At 37.5% G+C, this 18,511-nt stretch overlaps 1 protein-coding gene across 6 annotated transcripts in view; it reads left to right on the top strand.

Moving 5' to 3' along the window:
• The window catches only part of CDKAL1 (CDK5 regulatory subunit associated protein 1 like 1), a 450,261-nt gene that overhangs the window by 349,742 nt on the left and 82,008 nt on the right, over positions 1–18,511 (top strand). For all 6 annotated transcript variants that reach the window (XM_054814405.1, XM_054814404.1, XM_054814406.1 and 3 more), the window contains one exon: positions 962–1,024. In XM_054814405.1, coding sequence (XP_054670380.1) covers positions 962–1,024 — 63 coding nt within the window. The remainder of the gene's footprint in view (positions 1–961; positions 1,025–18,511) is intronic.

The raw sequence follows: 18,511 nt of genomic DNA on the forward strand, positions 1-18,511 counted from the left end.
AGTTAGTTCCCAGCATGCTGGAAACATGAACAGATCCTACCAGTTTAGTTGGAAAACTGCTTTCACAGAAATGAGGGCTAAAGACGACAACAGTACAGACTACAAGCAAGGAGTTCTTGTAGTTGTCTCCCCTTTACACACTTTCCAACACGCAATGCTTTGCCTTCCTGAGCTATGAGATAAGTCAGCGTTGATTTTGACATAATAAAACTTTGAACTTATTTGTGACTCATCCCTGCATTAAAGATGAAGCATGTTTTTCTCCTCTCCCTGCCCCCCCTCCATAGGATGCAGCTGAGAGATTCTATTTAACATCTGTTGAAATCACTGAAAGCTCTTTCATTGATTTCAGTAGAAGCTGGATTAAGCAGGTTTTGTCTTTGAACTTTGCTCTTAACAGAAGGAGGGTTTTTCCCTTTGCCTTGGCATTAAATGGCATATCACCTATTAATTTTCCACAATCAAGGCAATGAGAGTATTAGCATCAAAAGAAATTGAAAAATAATAAATGATTCTTCTTTAAACTGACTTCCTTTAAACCTGATCTGCTGTGAAGCAAGATTGCATGTACATGCTAGAATAGTAGACAAGTCTTTGCAAGATTGGAGCCTAATCTTCAAGTTTTGTTAACTGTATTCTAAGACATTGTTTATGATTTATTGTGCAGAAATTAAAACAAATCTGAGTTGTTTACACATTCCACTGATGTTGAACTGATGTTCCATAGATTAGTGTTTATTATTTATTAAGAATGTTCTTAACATTGTTAATATATATGTTAATTATTTCCTGTGATATTTAATATCCTTAATCTGCATACACTGCTCTTCATACCTACAGTTCCGTTAACAAAGTGGGGAGAGAATGTGTTTGTACCTGCATACAGCTTTTTAAATCAGTAGTCCCTTTCTTTTTCCTTTAACTTTTCTAATACGGTTTATTTATTAATATTACTTTTCAGAAAAAACAGAGAACAAAGGATCTGTCCCAGCTGTTTCATTCATACAATCCATATGATCATAAGGTAAGAAAAAAATATACTACCTACATTTGTTGATAAGAATAATTCCAAACATTTGTGATAATTATATTTCATGTTTTATGCAAAAATGAGAGGAAGTGATAAAATTGAAAGCACTAGGCTATTCATGTTACTTAAGTTGTACTATCATATAAATGTTTCTTTGTTTCTTCAAGCCAAGCTTGAAAAGCTGCATTTTCTGATTTGTGAAACCAATGACTCATATTAACCTCATAGAAGTATAATTTATAGACTGACACTAAATCCTGCAAAATGACCATATGCGGTATTGGATTCCTCTCTTTTTTTCTCTCTCTTTAGAAATTGTGCTACCCTTGAGTATGTTGCTTAGCCTGTTGTGTCAGTTAGGCCTGATACTAATGAATTATCTATTGATTCTGGAAGCAATTGGAAGAGGCTGCTTTGCTAACAGCCTGATGGTTGTCTGGGGGGAAGAGGAAGAAATACACATCATCATTATAACTTGATCCTTATTTGTAAAGTCTGGGAACCCTGGTTAAAAAAAACCCAAACCCCACCAAAAAACCCAAACGACCTTCTTTATTATATCCCGTACTGTAGGGTAAGAAAAGAAGATCGCTTCCCTAGAAACATTGCAATGTGAAATAAAAAATTAAAGCTGTTACAGGAAGATTTTGGAGAACCAGGAGACGGACATAATAGCATTTCTGCACTATAGCTAACTATGTCATGGAGGTTTTGTAGACATTATGCAAAAAAGCATTAAGCAGCAGATTGAAGGAGAGTTAAGTAAGTTTGTAAATATTTTCAGGGAATTCCTCCTATCCTGGATGCATCTCTGAGCATGTTTTTTTAAGCAAGTGCACTAAATCCTTTAACAATTTGTCAGCAGTATGAAATGACTGTCTTTGCTGCTTCTGTTTTGCAAACTGTGTGGTGATTTTGCAAGCATCCATTTCCAAAAAAGAAAGATTTGAAACATTTTTTTGTTTAGACATTTCAAAGGAAAGTTCTGAACTCTACCCGTCTTTTCCTGGCCATATAGCAAATAGCTATACTTTGGAAAAATTAGCTAGCTTTTATATCTGAGGGAAGAAGTTGGCAGAATTGTGTGTGTATGTGCACCTATCTCTATGTATGAACACCTGCGTGTATGTGTGTAACTACACATATGTCTATGAGAAAGAAATACATTGTGTAAATAGTAATGGATTAAATTTATCAGGTAGGTTGTTGCTATGAGAGTTCCATAGTTACCAGCAACTTGAAAATTTACAGTTTAAAAAACCATTGTGAAACAGTAGGTATATTCTATAATTCTAATATTTATATATCATTTCAAGTTAAATCCATCATGTCGAAGTATTTGCTTATAGATAGACTTGCATTATTTACAAGGACTATAAAGCAGATATTAAAGGCCTGTGAAAATTGAGAAACATGAAGAATAAAGGAAATCAGTGTGAAAAGATTTTGAATGGGACTGTTGCTTTTGTGAGTTGAAGCATTTTAAGGTAAATGTATTAGTAAGTCAATTAAGATCTAATAAGGAGAAGCAACAGATGAACCAGAACTTTTGATATTCTTCTCCGCGTCTAAATTCTCCTGTGCCAAACACTTTTTATTCATAGTACAAGGAAATTCCATTATTCTTTTATTAGCACTTTTAATGGAGCTTGGCCATTTGTAACTCCTGCTGCCTTCCTGCTTATATCCTTTGTGGCATTATATCAAAGTATCCTCAAATGATTTTGGCTTCAGTTGTGAAGACTTGTGCACTCTTTACAAATTAGTCATCAGGCAATGTGGAATTGAATATAAATGGTTAGATATATTCCCTTTTGATCTTTGTTTTAGGACCTTTAATAAATTATTAAAAGTAGCACAATTGTTTGATGAGTGATTTTTGAAGCTCCACTCTTTTGCTGCTTCCAAGCACATTCTGCATATATATAGCTGAGAGTAAAAGGGGGAAAAAAGGACAAATGAAAGTTTATTGAAAAGGTGATCTGTCCTTATATTTTCCATTTGACAATGAAGGTTTTCCGTCTGCTGACTACTTCCTATTTGTAATGGCTGCAACAAATTCACTGCAGATTTCTTGCTATGTGCTTTTAATTTCCCTCTTAGCTGCCAATTTCACAATCGTTGCAGTCCAGGGGAGGGCTTTTAATTTTTATATTAAATTTAATAGAAATCAACATTAGTTGAAAATACAGTTATTTCAAGTGGAGGTCTGTATTCGTTTTACTCTAGTTCTGTTTTGTTTGATTTATGTGGCAGAAGGGTTGGTTGGAGGCGGTGGTGTTTGCTATTTTGCAGATTATTTTCAGTAAGCGTAAAAAGGACATTTTCTGATGGCTTTGTGAAAGTGTTGGTGATGCAGGATCATGGTGCAAATGACTTGAATTACTGGCTTCCAGGATTCATAGTTGGTTGATTAAAAGGTTTTTCTCTGAGAACCTTTTTAAAGTAGAAGAGAGAGAACCTTAAAGGATAAGTGGGAGCTCAGTAGTAGTAGTTAAAACAGATGTAAAAAGGAAGCTCATGAACTACAGTGGCTGGAATAGGACTGTCTACCGAGATTTGATAGTACTTCATCCTTTTATGATGGGATAGCGCATAGAAAAGAGAAAAATCAGAAAATTCTTCCAAGCTTGTGCTTCGCTCACTAAACCAGAAAGTAATGTTTTGATGGAGTGACTACACCAACCTTATTCTATTTATGCTTGGTCAGGAGACCGATACGATTAGAAATAGTAGCTATTCCTGGAAATTTTACCTCAATATATATTTGTCTATCTAGTGTAAGTTACTGCATCCTGAAAGACATTTTGAATGTTTGTGGTTCTGCGTTCCCAGGTGAAAACCCAGCTCTTTTATGGAGGGGGACAGCAAGGATTTCCTTTTCCTTCCACTTCCAGGTGTGAAGTCTTACCTTGTATCTCATGAGGCCTTAATTCCACAGCAGAGAGGGCAGAGCTTTTAAATTCTTCTATGCGGAAGGGATGGAAAAGTGGGAGATATTCTGCCTCTGCTGATAGCAGGGGAGGAGTAGTTAAGCTCCTGTATTCTTCAGTGCCTAAACATGTTTAGTTTAACATCTAGTTGCCCCTCTTGTTGTTCAGATGAAACCATACAACATATCTCAAAAATTGCCCTTTGGTTGTATACTTGCCCTGTCCAGGGGGATTTGATCCTGTTCTCTTTCACCTGCTGTCACCGTAGTGCTTACAGAGCCTCTGACTATGGAACCTGAGGGTCTTTCAGATACTGTGCCACTGACCAAGCTCATTGTAGCATCAGTCTTGAATGCCTGGCAAATCTATTGAATTCTTGATGTCAGACACATACAAAAAGCTCACTTTTCTCAGATTTTTGTTGTTGTTAAATAAATATCTTCTAAAATTCATTCTTTCCAAAACTAAATAGTTATTTAGGAAATGCTGAGATATGTCTTGATTATGAAAAACTGTTCCAGGTGGGTGTTTGATTGCCATTTGTTCAAACTGATTTCAGTTAGCATGTGTAAAAATACATAGAACTCTATTTGTAGATGAAGCCATTCCTTGTTTTGAAATACTTGCTTTTTCCTGTATTTATGTAGAGTAGGAGTATGTATAGTCTGGCTTTCTTGAGAGTCAAGTTCTAACTGCAGTGTAACTTTTCTCTAGTTAGCAATAGAACAGCTCTTCCAATTACATGTACAGTTTATCTTTTTCTAGGACCTTCAGAAAAATAAGATAAAAATGACATCCTCATAAAGCTGTGCCAACAACAATTTTAGTGATTTAAAATTAAAAAGAAGATAGCTGAGGAGTGCTCTTTTTACCCTTAGCTATAATGTGGCCAGTTTTCTACTAGCTCATTTAATGAAAGATTATGTTTGCACACAAGTAATTTCTGCTGAATCTTTTTTATTTGGATACTGTGAGGTTCCATATTGCATACAGCAAGAATTTTATTCTGTCTGCAGTGGACATTTCACTTCCTTAGTATCTTTCTCCCAAATGTTGTTTGCCCTTTAAAACTTGTGACCCAGTTTTTTGAAAGCTATTAAGGCAGTTGTGATAGCAGGTTACCTGGTCAAAACAACAGGTTTGAGAAGCTTAACATGAGCTTCAGGATCCAATGTGCAGCAAGTGTCCAAATTCAGCGGCACAGAGCCCTGGTTCCTTTTCTTCTTCTTGTCAGATGAGTTAAGTATTCAGTCTAGCCCTGGAGCAGTTGTTTAAAACTATAATCCTCAATTTATGCTCTGTAAAAGAATGTTTTTACATGTAGTAAACACCATATAGTAGAACTACTATTCATTTTGCTGCTCTGCCTTATTGAGAGGATAGACCGAAAGAGGGACCTTAGGGCATGTCCATACCTGCCCCTGGCAGCATCGTGCTGCTACGGTGATAAATCCTCTGAGAGCTGTGCTTAAAACTAGCTCTGGATTCATTTCTGCCTTTTGCAGCCTGAATCTCTTGCTCAAGAATAGGGCATGATCTATGAAAAAATAAGGTCATGTCTTACAGCATTAGTGATGTATTTTAGCATATACTGTGTCCAACCAAGTAAGATATAAAGTCAGTGCTCATGTGATTTGAAAAGAGTTTTCTGAGAGATTTTTTTCCAAGTTGAAAGTGCTCAGGATTAAAAAAATAAATTACTAATTCAAAATGTGCTCTAATTGATGCAATACTACTGAAATAATTGTAAAATCTTTAAGCCTCATGCTTTAAAATGTTCTTTATTAATGTGTTCTGGAAAAGTTAAAACACTTAAAAAACTAAAGCCCCATAGACAATGCCTGTGTGATTGGCAAGTTATATGGACCATTTTATTAACATACGCAAGTAAGTGACTTTTTTTTTTTTTTTTTTTTTTGGCTAGTTCTTAGCCCGGTAAGCAATTTCAGGAGGCAGGGGGTGATGTCCTGTATTCTGTCGGCTTTGATAAAGATAGACATGTACATAACTGACTCAAGGAAGAATAACAACCAGATTATGTATGGCTGTCCTTAAAGTGAAGGTGCTAATGGCTGCTGTCACTTACAGACTTACCATGATAATTGCTTTCAACCAATTATTTCAATAGTCCACAGACTCTTTCTCCAATATTTAACGGAAAATAGATAATCTAATATCAGCATCCTTAAACTTTGGTTGTAAGGCACCTCTTTCTTCTGCTGGGTTCTGTAGCTCCTCTGGAGAGTTTGAGGCATTTGTAAGTCAGAAAAATTAAAAAACGATACTACGACACATTGAAAGAGGCTGTAAATTATGAGGGGGGGAAACTGTTTTCATAATGAAACAGGAGCCACTGTCAAACAGGCAGGATCTATTTTGGCACTGCCTGTGAAAGCTTATCTGTATGGTCTCGATGGTTTTCATTGACAATAACACAAACTATTAATCATAGCAATGCCCAAGGCTGTGGCATTGTCAGGAAACAGTCATGGACACCTGTGTGAAACATGGAGTATCCAAAAGCAAGAGGAAGGTCCCAGGTTAAGGGGTGAGGGATTGGAGTCATTTGGCTTCTGGTAGCAAAACCTGTCAAGCCCTGCACTCCTTCTGGCCCCGGTGCCGTAGCTGGTGGCCTCTGGGGACTGCAGGCTGTGGCAAGGCAATGGAGGGTGCGGTGGTGGCACCAAGAACCAGCAAAACTGTCTTCCCTGTGGTGAGGATTGCTTAGTTAAACAGCGGAAACAGGGACATGGGAAGTTAAGCACTTCTGTTGGGCCCAATTTTCCTACCAGTGAGCTGCTGCTTTTCATTTTTTTCCCCTGTTCAGGGAAGCTGGACCTTCTGTGCATCCTTCACAAATAAGCAAAATTGAACAAAAGAAATTCTGATGTCTGCTGAAAGAAACAGCTCTAAAATGCCTGATGTTGGCTAACTTTCTAATGACAGGCATTGCCATACTACTCTGCTAAGTAGGTCCTGAAAACTTTTTTGAAGGGTTTGAAGATGTGCCTGCACTGTGGTATGATGCAGTTACATGAGAGGACATGTAAATTGAAATGTTGGACACTGGTAGAGTTGGAAGTGTTGCTATGAGAGTAGTTTCTTAAAAGAAGCTAGTGAAAGACTAAAACATAGTCGCAGCATTAAACATATCTGGCAGGTGAGATTTACATCTTTCAGTACTCTATGCTCATATCTTTTGAGTAGTTCCTGACCTCCCAGACTTTGCCATCTTCTACTTCCGTGTTTGTTGCTGGCCGTCTTTCACAGCATATGAGGCATGGCAGCTAGCATGTTTAAATAAGCCAGGTTTGGATGGTTTTTGAAGTGTAGAAATGGCAAATGTCAGAACTGCTGAAAACCACAGCAATTCTTGTTATTTTTCCTGAGGACAGTGATGTTTCTCAGATATTAACTGTGTTTTATGAGATGCGCATGTGCAGTGGAAGTGCCATGAATGTGTAGGTTTTACTTTTGAGCCAGAAAAAAGAAAGTAGTTTTGAGATACTGTCTCAGTCTTCAGATTTTTTGGGTAATGACTTGGGTATATGATTCTGGAAAATAACAAAAATCCTTTTAACCTGCTTTCCATTTATTCCAGGAACAGCATTTTACTAAATCATAAAGTGACTGTGAGGTTGCAATGCCTATGATATAAGCCATAGTCTGAATTTCCTAAAGCAGGTGCTTTGAATTGTTCTTCTGTAAGATGAAAAAGATTTCTAAGTTATTGCTGAAAAGAGACAGAGCCTTTTGCTATCTCCTGCCTCAAAATAGATTTCAGGTTTAATTCAATAGCTCAGATGTCAGATATGACTGTGTTTTATGGAAATATTCTTATTGTAACCTATATCCATTCTTCTCTTTTCCCTTCCCTCGTGTTCAGAACTGCTTTTTGGAGGTGGTTACGTAAAGCTGTTTTGTGCTCTTGATATGATGTGAGGCTTCAAAGAAGACTACTGAAAGAGAAAAGCAATTTCTGTTTGGAAGAGCAGTGCAGTGGCCTCGTGCTAATGGCATACTTGAACATTACTTGATGATAGTGAAGAAAATCTAATGGCCTGAAAAACCGCTGCTTTTTCTTACCTTAACTCTTAGCTGCACTGAGGTTTATGCCATCTGTAACACAAAGTGAGCTAATATAAAAACAGTTTAGAAATGGCTGTTCAAATACCAGGACTTGTTTCAGGGTTTTGTAGAGAATAGGAAAAGAAACAAGGAAAGCAGTGTAATGAAAAGGCTTACTTCTCTGTTGAATAGGCTGTATAGAAAAAGACATACCTGCTGTGTCTTAATTCTATAGCTCAAATGTTGGGATAAAAGACTTGCAATGTTGTTTGAAGTGTATATTGCATCCAGAAAATGCAAAAACAAGAAAAAAAAAATTCTGAATTTATTACTGTAAAACTAATAGTTTGTTGGTTTTGTTTTACACAAAACCTAAAATATATACAAACAGGTAGTACATATACACTTAATACTTTGGTTAAAATTGTATTCAATGCTAGTCACTTCTGCTGTAATTGGCTAGTTAAGGCATCTAACCCTGTCTGATGCTAACTGAATTGTTTGAGATTGTTAACTCAATTATCAACCAGAAGGGAGGCTTCTTCTGTTTTAGGTTAAACAGGTATTTTTTCTATCTTTTATAATTATCTTTCTAAAAAAGATTAACAATAGTCTGTCAAATCACGTTTGCATCTATACACAAAGGCAATGCTATATGTTGATGAACAAACTTAGATGCTTAATGAGGTTTCACAGATACTGATATATTATTGAAATATCTTCATAATTATCTTAAGAATAGTTTTAAGAAATAAACTGATGTAATACACATATACCTCTCCCCCCAGTGTAAAAACATTATACATTTTTTTCAGTCAAATAATAATGAAAATTGTGGTCATTTACTTCAGTTTTTCTCCTTGGTACAGCATGCAAATGCTACATGTACAGCAGATTGCCTCAAATCAGTATTTTCTACCTCTAAAAAATATTGAAATATAAAATGAGAGACAAGTTTTATGGTGACATTAAATACCTGTCATATCAACTCAAGTAAAACAAATTGCTTGAGGTGCGTTAATCCTCTTGTTATTTTCCATAGAAAGGCATTACCTTTTGCTGTATGTCTGATATCACTTATGTAACTTGTCCATAGTTACTGTGATACTGACACAAAAAGAAAGATATTTTAGGTTTTCTAAAATTAGTCGCTGGAAAAACTTGACATCACAAAAAGTAAACATGCCTGGTCCTGTTAAAATTTCTTTTATGCTGTCTTTAATCTTGCATTGGCATTGTGATGGAGTGTATAACTAATAGTTCTATGGTCATTTCAAGTTCAAATCAAGTTCAGGTGTCTTGCATTCTCCCATTCCCTAACACCTCACTTGACCTGGATCTCTCTGTGGCTGTGCAGTTTGTAGTGGATTAGATTTCCCAGTTATCTTTCACCTTCTCTCATTTTTTTCCCCTTCTTTCTTTATTCTATTGACATTTCTCCCCACCCAAAAAAGTTTATTTCTTCTCTGTGTAGTCTACCTTTTTTCTGCTTCTTCCTACTTAATTATTCTTTTTTTAATATCTTCTTCAGGTATTAACATGGTATTCTCTCTCCATTTACCTCACCTGCCTTTCTGTTTCTATTGGGTTTTTTTCCAGTATATCTTTCTGGAACCCCTTACGTCTACAGCTGTGTGCTGGGTTTGGCTGGGACAGAGTTAATTTTCTCCATAGTAGCTGGTATGGGGCTAGGGTTTGGGTGTGTGCTGAAAACAGCGTTGGTAACACAGGGATGTTTTCGTTACTGCTGAGCAGTGCTCACACAGAGCCAAGGCCTGTGCTGCTTCTCACACCACCCCACCAGCGAGCGGGCTGTGTCCGGGGCACAGCCGGGACAGCTGACCCCAACTGGCCAAAGGGATATTCCATACCATATGGTGTCATGCTTAGCAATATAAAGCTGGGGGAACAAGAAGGAAGAGGGGGGGACTTTTGGAGTTACAGTGTGATTTGTCATGACATTAAAGTGGCCATGGGAAACAATGTTGCTGTCGGAGAGGAAGGCATCAGTGCAGCAGGTGTAGCAGTGCATGAGCACAATGTCATGGGTACCCACCCGCAGAGGTGATAGTAGAGCTCTTCACTATTCAAGAGCTTAAAGTTCACTATTGACCTAAGTGTTCCTATGACCAAGCTCTTGATATGCTTGCTTTTAATTAATTGCATATCTAGAGACCCAAGTTTTGGGAACTTCGCTAACTAGCTTTACATTCTGTTCCCTGTCTTCTCACTGCAGAACAATAGTTGGTTTTGCTGATAATATTGTTAGTCTTTCTGTGTACTTGAGTTCATTTGACATGTTATTTAAAGTTCTAGATGTTAACCAAGTTGCCATCAATGCTTCTATTACCAGAAGATTATTCTTGGGTAAGATTTTGACTTTCTTGCACGGAGTGAACATATTCCATTTACTTTTCTTCTTCCTTATTCTTGTTTAAAAACTTGTTTTAATGACCTTTTGATATAAAGCTCTGAAGCAGGTGTATATTTTCTGGATTTCTGTCTGATAATAAGAGTGTGGAAATGTTGATCTCCTTATCCTCTCTTAATATTCTTCTTCATAGCCTTATACGGACGTGTGCACACACACATGAAAACCCATCAACAAAAACTTTGATTTGAGATTGATTCCAAGTATCATCCAGAAATAATCTGGATGTATTTCAAGTAAGTCAGGGAAGGATGGGATCACATTTTCCCCAATTCATTAAAAATCAACACTGGCTATGATTCCGTCTTCTGCTGGAACACTCTTGGAACTAGAAACACTCTTTAGTTTTTATTTTGTTATAATTTCCTCTCTATACTATATCCTATTTAAAGGAGTGAAGAAAGGTTAGTTATCTACAGTTGAAAAGACAAGTCTGAGTAAAGTGACCGTGTAAAACTATAGACAGAATTTGGGCTTTAGTTTGTTCTACACGGGAAACTTGTTCTTCTGTTAGCCCACGCTCAGCGTGAGCTCACGTGCTCTGCTTTGAAGGGCAGCTGGAGGAGGAGTCTCAGAATCGGCTAGCAAAGCATGTGGATTTTGCATAGTTAATCTAGGTGATTGTCACCTGCAGCAAAGCATCTATCTTAGCTGCATGTGAACTTTAGGATTCTTGCAAACATGCTCTCAGTGGTCTGGCACTCAGTCTGCCTGTGTCTGGGGGAAGGGCTCATGGTCTTAGTGGGGAGAGGGTGTTTCTGTTCAGGTGTATCTAGAAAAACATCCTATGGTTTTTACCAATTGTTCATCCTTTTTGAGAATTGTGGGATGTTTTGTTGATTTAATATGCATACTTACAGTAAAACTAGCAACTTTCAGCTAAATTACCCAGATACTAACATTAACTCTACTCGTGTAAATTACGGTAGGCTTGAAAGACCTCCAAACCTAGTTCAAGGGTAGAGGCTCAGAGTCAGTGGACTTTGAGTTAACTCTGCAGTGTAGACACACCATGGAGGTTTAGGTCCCAGTTCAGGGTAGAAGAAAGGGTCTAGAACACGATTCAATTTCAGCTGTACTTGAACTTTAGTGTATCAGAAGGAAGGAGTGGTGTTGTCAGTAGGAAGAGAGGTACAAACCTGGATTTTGTTATAAATGCACATTAACAAAGCATATTTTATTCCTAAAATATGACATGTTCTTCGTATGATTTTTTTTCCTCTGTAATCTGGTATTTTATGGACATAAAATAGTTTTCATCCTAAAAACTGTATCCATTCAAAGATGGATAAAACAAATTATCCATTCTTCCATGCATTTTTTGAGGGAAATGCTCCAGCTTGAGAGGCTTGTATGGATGGCAGCCATCTTCTTTGGAATTTACTTCATCATTTCAAAATTTGGCAAGATTCCAACATCAAAAAAAATCATCTTTCCAAGAAGCTGTAGCTTCTTCCTGTAATTTTAGACACTGCCTCTATTTGATTTGCAGTATCTGGAGTGTAAGAGGCTTGTGGAGCCAATGGCGAATTTAAGGTTTGGTATCTCATGATCCATCAGGGTAAGAATAGGGGGCTTATATCTCCTTAAAGGAGCAGGAGCATTACAATTTCTTTGTGATAAATGTGGCATTTTCTAATATCACTGAAAGCAATGAAGAGGTTGATCTTTGAAGATGACATTTTAGTTCATGTAAATGCTGCTTTAGGTCATGTTTAATTTTTCTTTCACCCTTTCCTCATACAATCATGATAGTCATAAGTAGTCATCTAATCTTATAGAAAAAAAAGATGGATATATAGTTGACAAAGGTTTTTAAAACACAGCACGAGATTTTTTTTTTCCAAAATACATTTCTGTGAGATTTAATATACGTAGCACACATAAGAGAGGTGTTGTGATAAAACATTTCAGGTTGCAAATACAAGCAGTCATGCTGACAAATTCTTTTTTTCATACTGTCATGCTTTTTCCAGGAAAAAATACCTATATGTTCTTACTACTGCTCATTTTCACATCTCCTTTAATATTGCTAGCATCATTTACGAGGCATGTGTATGGCAAACTATGCTCATTCATGCCTTTTATTTTTGCAAGCTTATTTTTTATATAAAAGGCCTGCTTGGTACAAAGCCTTTCAAGACATAAGCCATCAGTGGTTTACACTGCAAACCCCAACCTTGTTTTCCACAGAACATTTGCAGAAAATATGTAATATAAAGCTAAAAATATGAACCATTTGTAAGTCCTGTGCGGGAACAGACATTAAATACCAATTCATGTGTCAGACAGACAGTGGCAGCTGCTTTGTTAACGTATGGCACAATCCCATATTAAATCAAATGGCAAGTGCGCAGTTTGACAGATACTGTCATCAGTGCAAACATTATTAAACTCATTGAAGAGCTTGCTTTTAATTTTTTATTTAAAGTACATATATTTGGCTTGCAGAGCCTTTCTCAGTCGGAGTCTACAGCAGCAAGTACTGCTTCTCCAGGTTTTGTGCTTAACAAAGCCTGATGTGTTTCTGGCCCTTCCTCAGGGGCAGCGCTGCGATGTTTATGGCTTCCCCTGCACATTGCACGTTAGGGTCTGTGACCAGAAATTCCATTTGAGAGCACATCACTCTGGATAGCACTCAGTGGTCTTTTCATTTTGATTGATGGCTCTGGTTTTGCACCATCTGGCTTCTGATAGGCTGCATTAATCATATCCCGAACTAAGAAAATTTAGACAGGGTTTTTTTAATAAGTACATGTACGTGGAAAAGAAAGTTGCATGTATATATGTGTTTGTCTGTTTAATTCCTATAGGTTCCAGTCACACAAGAGAGCTACAGTCCTGTCACACAGATTGTGTTGGGATAAATAGGTCTCTGAATAAATCTCTACTTCTGAATGTCTATATTTCGATTTTGCTCCTACTGTTTTAACTTTATTTTGCTTTCTATTAGCTGTTTATCACTGCCTTATGTTGACATCATTTTCTATTAGAAACAATGGACTTGTGTAAAGAATTTGAGTTGCATCTCAACTGTTGTTTTAAGTAAATCTTAAAATTTTTCTTTCTGCTGCTTTGGTGATATGCTGAAGTTCCTTGCTTCTTTGTAAACATAGCTTGAGATAAAGGTTTCTGTAACAGAAAGTCATCAGGTTTTAAATTTTGTATGTGTAGAAAGTCTTAAAATTGTCATATTTAAATTCACATATGGGGAAAATTTAAGAAAATTGTACATACAATATACAAAAGTCAGCAATTTGCCTTAATGAAGGCTTCTAATAGAGTTTGACAATAGCGTATTTCATAGAATCACAGAATGGTTTGGATTGGAAGGGACCTCAAAGACCATCTAGTTCCAACCCCCCTGCCATGGGCAGGGACACCCTCCACTAGACCAGGTTGCCCAAAGCCCCATCCAACGTGGCCTTGAACACTTCCAGGGATGGAGCATCCACAACTTCTCTGGCAACCTGTTCCAGTGCCTCACTGCCCTCACAGTGAAGAATTTCTTCCTTATATCTAATCTAAATCGACCCTCCTTCAGCTTAAGGCCATTACCTCTTGTCCTATCACTGCATGCCCTTGTAAACAGTCTCTCTCCAGCTTTCCTGTAGGCACTCCTAAGGTACTGGAAGGCTGCTCTAAGGTCTCCCCAGAGCCTTCTCTTCTCCAGGCTGAACAAGCCCAACTCTCTCAGCCTGTCTTCATAGGAGAGGTGCTCCAGCTCTCTGATCATCTTGATGGCCCTCCTCTGGAGTCGCTCCAACAGCTCCATGTCCTTCTTATGTTGGAGACCCCAGAGCTGGACACAGTACTCCAGGTGAGGTCTCAGGAGGGTGGAACAGAGGGGCAGAATCACCTCCCTCGATCTGCTGGCCACACTGTTTTTGATGCAGCCCAGGATGTAGTTGGCTTTCCGGGCTGCAAGCGCACATTGCTGGGTCATGTTGAGTTTTTGTCCACCAGCACCCCCAAGTCATCTTTCTCAGGTCTGCTCTCAATCCACAATTTAAATTATTGTATTATTGGATTAGCAAAATTAATAGCCTCCCAATATGTATTTAGGAATTAATTGGCCAACATGCAGTTGTTTATTGTTCCAGATATTATTTGGATTTAAGGGAAAAATTTGTCCAATCATATACTCTGTCACATTGAAGCCATGAGCTGGACGTTAGGTTTGAGAAGCTACTTAATCTTCACCTGTTAAATTTTCAAAGACCACGGGATGAGAAGCTACACTGGATTCCCTTCCACCTGTACTGCTGTGGATATAACACTCCATGAGATGGTGGGCAGACAGCAGTACTTTATACTTTTAATAGGAAATCCAGTAAGTGCATTTGCTATATCCCCCAGTCCAGCATTTACTGGTCAAACTGGGTGTACTTTCTTAGGTGTTCCTCACCAATCAAATGGTGTGGAAGTATCACCACCACCAATTTTTCACTGACAGCTGTAAATTGCATTATTGTTGGGGGGGTAGGGGGGCTGTGGGATTTTGCTTCTTGTTTTGTTTTTGCTTTTTTGCTCCATTTTCTCTCACTTTTCCTCAAGATTCTCATTAGCAGAGCTTGCAGGTACTTTGGAATTTTTTTACTTTTGTTTTTAATTTATTATTCCCTGTGCTTTGCTTGTGAAAATACCTTAAGAATGAGATACAGAAGAATTCCATGTGTAGTTTAGCAGGAAGGTGGAGCAACTTTCATCCATAACCTGACCAACTAAAGCAAAACTTCCTGTTCTAATTTTATTTCTGCCAGGCTTGATGATGTCTCTCTGTAGAGTAGATAAGGTTTATTTTGAGACATGTGGCATGAATTCTTTATAATTTAAAGCTGTACTTAGGGTTCAAACCTAATGGCGTGTTAGAAAGTTGTTTGACATACTACAGCAAGAAACAGTTCTTGAGGAAGATTTTTAGAAAATTCAATCGCTATATTTAATAATGATATAAAGCTCCTTAAGGTCTAGCACCGTGCAGGGGCTAAGAGCACCCTGTCTCACATTTGTTCATTTCCACAGTTTTGCGCAAAGCTCTGCTTTTTCTGTTGTCTTCCTCTAATGTGTTCATGTGTTTTCTTATACATTTATTTTAAAGGCAAGGCTTGTTTGTTTGTTTAGTCTCACAGCTTTTTAAAATAGACATCTGTGGTTGAGAGAATCATAATTCATCAATAATCTATGTTAAATTAAGTATAGATGCTGAAAATTAGGGTAAACAAAACCTGCTTAATCGTTATTACGAAAGCACCATCTTCATTTGTGTGCCAAGGAGGATATTAAAAAAATCTTCATGGCCACACTACTGATCAGACTGTGGCCAGCGTTGAATTACAGTACTCTAGTAAGTCAACAACTGGTCTTGAGTAATTTTGCCTTGCGCCTCCCAGACATAGAACTCCCACCTTATTTTGCCTGAAACATTGTAATTATAATTTACCTCGGAGACATTATGGAAGTTAAAAAGTTGAAGTCTTGCCAACGGGCATAATCAGTATCTTCTCCTAAGCGCCCTGTTGGCTATTCATAAAAGCCTGGTTCCTCAAGCTGGGAAGAAGCCTTCAGTATGCATCCTGCTCCCCGGTGTTCTCATCACCCAGCGTCCAACTTGGAGCAGCAGCAGCAGCATCACTGTACAGGCTCGGGGAAGGTGGAGCAGCCCAATACCTTGTTGGCAGCACAGGTCTGTGGTGAAAAGGACGGTCGTTTATGGTAGCATTACACAAAGGATCCTCTGAACTTCGTGAGATACGAACAAGAAGTATTCACTCCTGTACTGCAGTTCAAAACATGGAGAGAAGAAAGTAAAATATATTTGCAAGTGTGTTCCTGAGAACTGAAAAATCATTGATATTGTTATTTAAACATTGGGATGTAGTGTCAAAGGGTGAGGTTGGGGCCTGCAGGATGATTAACAGAAATCCCTAAAAAGTGAAACATTTATACTGTGGATCTCCTTTCATTTCTTTCCAAACTTGTACATGCCAGCTTAGGAAAATTGCCCACAAAAACTCGTCATCAGCAGATACAGACTACTGGTGTTTTCTTCTGATGACTTTCAGTAAGCAGCTCAATGTGAAAAAACTTTATATTACCGTATTTTCTGAAATGCATGGCCTGCCTACACTTTTCAACTGAACAACTCCAGTCAATCTTATCTCAGTCCATGCAGGTTTAATGACTTAGCTTCTTGAAGTCAATGCCAGTCAATTAATTCTGTAGAAATATGCCCTGCATTGCTGTAGTGATGCTGCATGTTATCATATCTCATTGCCACTGTATTTTTTGTTTCTGTTTCCATATGGAGAACAGAGGAGTTGAATTTTGGGTTGCATTTTTGGGTTGATTTTTTGTTACTTTGTTTTTTGGTTTTATTGTCACTCCCTACATTGAAAGAAATATAAAGAGTAAATACTTTAAAATTTGTTCAGGGTTACCAACTTCTATATGCATATTCCATTCTTTATAAAGCTTTCCGATAACAAATCAGCAAATGGGATGAAACCCATTTAACAGACTCCTTTCCAGGGCTATTTAATATACTAGCATCTGGATGTGTTCTTACACTGATTATTAGTAACATTGGATCAAAGGATAATGTCAGCTTATTGTAGGAAGTTTGGGGGTTGAAAACAGATAACATTGGTAGTTATTTTTTTAAATTCTGCTTGTTTGTATTTAAAAATCTACAGGATTTGATATGAATAATAATCTGGGAGATTATACATGTGAAGATTTTTTAAAATTCTTTCCAAGGTTTCTTTCTTCTGTGAGACTACATACAGGTTTTTGGTGCTTTTAAACTCCTTTATAAATCCTGTCTTTGAGTAATTCCTTTCCTTGTGATGAATGTAGTTTTAAGAGGAGGGGGAGCCCTTTATCGATTGTACTCTGTGGGTATGTAGCATGCATTTCTCTGTTAATGGTTGGCAACTGTGTACACTGTGCAAGCTGCGTGTGTCTGGTAAGAAATTGGGCCTGTACATCAAAACAGTTCGTGGGGGTAGGGAAAGTGGAAGTACTTACCGTAAAACCTTTGTAATGCCTCATATCTAAATCAAAGTAATACAATTATTCATATTGGAAATAGGATAATGTTATTGCTAAGAAAGCTATTTTGTCTTTAGTGGTAGATAATATGCCGTTATACCACATGCGTATACATAATTTCCATTGAGAATGCTCTCAAAATTATTTTTACAAAGAGATCTGCTGTGCTTTGGTGTAGGTTTTTTCCTTCACTACAGCCTACCGTGGTTTTGAGAACATAATTCCACAAAAAGAAAAACCTAGAGCCAATAAGAAGAGAAACTTAATTACCAATGAATATCTTTGTGTGTGTGTGCGTATTGTGGCGGTTGTGATTTTTGAGGAACAGTCTCCTCTTTTAGAGTCTTGCCAAAATCCCAGTTCCATTGAAATATTTAAAATAAGATATAAGCCTATTTTTTTCTTAAAAGTGATAGCTTCTAAGCTGAAGCCTATAAATTATCCAGAATTAAAAATAACTAGCAGCTTGTTTGTGCGGAAAGAGGAATTTGCATTCAATAGGAAAAATATCAGGCATGTGGGGATGTATGAATGTATGGAGAAGACCTGGCTGACTTGTATTTGTGTGTCTAAGTCAAATACCAGTCAGAAGTCATTGTTCTGCTGTATTTCCTCGGCAGTGAACAACAAGTGACAACTGCTGTGGTACTTGGGCACCATCTGTCTTGTGAACCCTGCCATTCTGTTCTTGCCTGAATATGATAAATTTTACATTATTTCTCCAAGAAAATAAAAATAGTACTTAATCTACAGTTCAAAAGCTGGATAAATTCCAAGTGAGGCTCTGTTAGTAGTGATATCCCTTGTCTCTGGGGGTGTAAATTTGGGCTTACACCTAAGTGTGTGTATATAAATATTACAGATTTATTGCTATGTGTGCTGTGCTATGCCACAAATACAAGTCTGTATACAGGCATGCTATATTGCAAAAACTCTTTTTAACAAGCACGGTAATTTGTATCCACAATAAAGTAGCGAGTTTTAACTTACATAACT

Source organism: Grus americana, chromosome 2 (genome assembly GCF_028858705.1).
Source record: "Grus americana isolate bGruAme1 chromosome 2, bGruAme1.mat, whole genome shotgun sequence".
NCBI classification, from domain to species: domain Eukaryota; kingdom Metazoa; phylum Chordata; class Aves; order Gruiformes; family Gruidae; genus Grus; species Grus americana.